At 54.9% G+C, this 3,320-nt stretch overlaps 1 protein-coding gene across 1 annotated transcript; it reads right to left on the bottom strand.

The window, feature by feature from the left end:
• Window positions 1-92: 92 nt before the first annotated feature.
• On the bottom strand, window positions 93-2,333 carry Lrg1 (leucine rich alpha-2-glycoprotein 1). Its single transcript, XM_004648820.2, has 2 exons — window positions 2,198-2,333; window positions 93-1,436 (listed from the first exon to the last, which is right to left on the bottom strand). Exons 1-2 carry the CDS (start codon window positions 2,227-2,229, stop codon window positions 425-427), a joined length of 1,044 nt encoding a protein of 347 aa, XP_004648877.1. The 5' UTR covers window positions 2,230-2,333; the 3' UTR covers window positions 93-424.
• Window positions 2,334-3,320: the final 987 nt, after the last annotated feature.

Raw genomic sequence — 3,320 nt, 5'->3', positions numbered from 1 at the left:
TGTGGTGCTGGGGGATTGAACCGCGGTCCCTGTGCTTTGCTAAGCTTGTTCTAAGTAGGTGCTTTAGACCACTGAGCCATCTCACCAGCCCATCATCAGTTATTTATTAACATGCCAGGGATTCTGGCTAGGAGTGGGGTGGGGCCCTGGCCAGAACTCAAGAGCCCCTCATCTGGGAAAGATGAAGCAGACAGAGACAGCTGCAGTGCAGCTGGGGCTTGGCCAGAGAGAGGGACACGGGGCCTGAGGGGAGCCCGGAGAGCAAGCGATTCTGGGAGTGCAGGACGGTATCCCAGGTTGCGTGCATGGCGTAAGCTAAGGCAATAAAGGCAGGAAGCCCAGTGTGCACTGGGGGAGCGTGGGTCCCCGCAGCTCACACGTGCAGAGTAGGTGCTGTGCTCTTCCACCCAGCCAGCCCAGAGGCTCACTGGGATCCTGCCACTGTCAGGAGGGGCTGGCCCTGCAAAGCCCTGGGGCCAGCGCAGCAGGTATTGTTCTGTGAGAACATCACGTGCCTGTTGGCCACCAGCCAGCGATAGAGGTCATCCAGGTTCTGGTCACAGATCCAGGGGTTGCCAGAGAGGTCAAAGCCATCCCGCATGTCCCGGGCAGGCTTTCCCAGGGATACCCAGAGCCCTCTGGGCACGGTGGTCAGCAGGTTATTGGAGAGGTCTAGCATGTCCAGCTGCCTTAGGCCTTGGAAGGCACCGGCCGCCACCTTAGCCAGCTTGTTGTCATTGAGAAAAAGGTAGCGTAGGCCTGGCTGGGGCCAGAGCAGGTCCTCCCCAAGTGCCCGCAGCCGGTTCCCCTGTAGGTGCAGCCGCTCCAGATCCAGCGGGCCCTGCAGGAGGTCAGGTGGCAAGACCTCCAGCTGGTTGTCCCCGAGGTCCAGGGTGTGCAGGCCGGTGAGGTTGGCCAGTAGCCCAGGGCTCAGAGTCTGGAGGCCATTGCCAGACAGGTCCAGGAAACCCAGTATTTTCAGGCCGTACAGCCATGAGGCCTGTAGGGCCTCCAGCCTGTTTCCCTTCAACACCAGGGTGTGCAGGGTGGCTGCGGCCCGGAAGAGGCCCATGGGCAGCTGAGTAAGGGCGTTGTGGGTGAGGTCCAGCACCTTCAGGCCAGGCACGGGTGCCAGGAGCTCGGCTGGCAGCTCTTGCAGTCGGTTGTTGGAGAGATGCAGCTCTTGGAGGTTGGGGGCACCCTGCAGGGCATCAGCCGGCAGTTGGGTCAGGTTGGAAAACTCCACCGCCAGGTGTGTGGTGTCTTTGGAGAGGGGGCTGGGGAACGTGGAGGGTGCATAGCAGGCCACGGAGCTGCTGTTGATGGACTGGTAAGTCAGACACTCACTGGGGCTGGGGAAGCCCCCCTGGATGGAGGCCGTGGACAGCACTAGCAGAAACAGGGTACTCCCAAGACGAGGATTGAGGCCCCCTGGCCTATGAGCAACAAAAGCCACAGTGAAAATATATCCATATCCAGAACCCACCCCAGGGCTGCCATTCCTTGTTGCCTGGACTAGTGCGGTGCGGTCACTTCCTCTTCCTCTTCAGCCTTCTATCCACCCTGTAGCCGACAGAAGGGGCCATTTTCCCTGGAAAGCACCTATGACTTGAGTTTCTGAGTCTGAGTCCTACATACTACCCTTCCCCATTGCCATCCCAGCCCTAATGGGCTGGTAGTGATTCCCATTCCAAATTGTTAGTTGTGATTTGGTTTGTTTTCAGGGTCAGTCCTTTTCTCCCTAGTTCTGTATTTTAATGCGACAACCAGAAAACTCCTATTCATCATGCAAGTCCCCAGCTCAAATGCTGTCTTTTCCATTGAAGCTTTTTTTTCCTTCCCTACAAAGGAGGAGTTGCTGCTCTGGGCTCCTCTTCTGTCCTTAGTGCTGCAGAGCCCTCAGGCTCCAGCTCCAAAGAGAGGACCGTGTGCACACACACATGTAAGTGCATCTTGCTTTGGGTAGATCTAGGGTGGACATTTGGTCTTGAGAAGGGGTGGTTCAACGTTGGCATCATAATCCTGGGACCTCTGGTGGGGTTCTCTCCCATTCCCTGCCTGGCCCGTGGCCCACCTGGATTATGCAGGTGTGCATATATGTGTGAGACCCCATCTGTCTGTCCCAGCCTTCTGTGATCTGTCCCCTATGACTTCAGAGAATGTACACATGTCCAGGATGGACAGGGTGGGGACCTACCTCTGCTGTTGCTCTCTGCTCCGAAGGGACATGGTGACTCTTCTCCTCCTCCTCTGAGACTCCTTGGGCCTGCAGCAGGTGGGCTTATGCCTGCTTGGGTTGGAGGCGGGGTTCCAGCCTGGAGGAAGTCCCTGAGTCACTGGTTCCCGTCCCTCACAGGGTCACAGCCCAGCAGGGCAGCAGAGGGCTGGGGCAGGATTGCACAAGCACTTCCTGGTCATCGGTGCCTGCCCCTTCTCAGTCCTTGGTACCAATTTTTCCCATTCTTGTTTTCTGGATTTTTTTTTTTTGGGGGGGGTTACCCAAGAGTCTGGAACTAAGTCCTCACTTCCCTGAGCTAGAATTCAAGGGTAACAGTCCCAAGGCACTGTCCCTGGGGAAGGGGGACAGCACTTTGAACAAGAGGTATTATTTACAGGAACAACCAGGAAGTTCATTGAATTCAACAATGATAACAACAACAAAAAAATCCCTTTGTTTCCAATGCATGGCATGTTCTGTGTTTTCATTTTCTTTTTTTTTTTTAATTGCAGTGGCTTTTAAAAAACTAAAGTACATGTGTGGAAAGCCCAAAGTCACTACAGCCTCCAAACAGAGGCACAGGAGGACACGAACTTGACTGCAGACCTGGCTTTGCACCCAGCTGCCCTGCTTTGTGAATTTGGGCAGATGGCATAACTTTTCTCACGTGAAGCTGAACTCAGTCTTCCAGGGTCCCTTCTGCAATTTCTTTCTTCCCTTGAAGAGGTACTGAGGTAAGAACACAGGGCCTCTGCACAGAGCTACATCCTCACCTCCTTCTTAGTTTTTATTTTGAGACAGGGTCTCAGTAAGTCACTAAATTTCCCAGGCTGGCTGTGAACTTGTGCTCCTCCTCCCTCAGCCTTTAGGAATCCTGGGATGAAACAGGGCATGGTGGTGCACACTTGTAATCTCGGCATGCACTACCTTGGGAGGCTGAGGCAGGAGGATTTCTATGAGTTTGGAGTCAGGCTGGACTAGTGAGAAAGCAATGCCCTATGAGAGAGAGAGAGAGAGAGAGAGAGAGAGAGAGAGAGAGAGAGAGAGAGAGAGACAGAGAGAGAGAGAGACAGAGTGCACACGAGCGAGCAAGCAAGCATAG

The sequence above is a fragment of the Octodon degus genome, unplaced genomic scaffold, assembly GCF_000260255.1.
Source record: "Octodon degus isolate 3935 unplaced genomic scaffold, OctDeg1.0 scaffold03779, whole genome shotgun sequence".
Lineage (NCBI taxonomy): Eukaryota > Metazoa > Chordata > Mammalia > Rodentia > Octodontidae > Octodon > Octodon degus.
Note: the sequence above shows the minus strand (reverse complement) of the source record. Positions and strands in the feature narration are given on the sequence as shown.

Bases quoted from the DNA above. Each gene is read 5' to 3' on its own strand.
- Lrg1 (XM_004648820.2), bottom strand. From the start codon at position 2,229: ATGTCCCTTCGGAGCAGAGAGCAACAGCAGAG. The intron at 1,437-2,197 runs GTAGGTCCCCAC...TGTTGCTCATAG, and splicing joins AGCAGAGAGCAACAGCAGAG to GCCAGGGGGCCTCAATCCTC.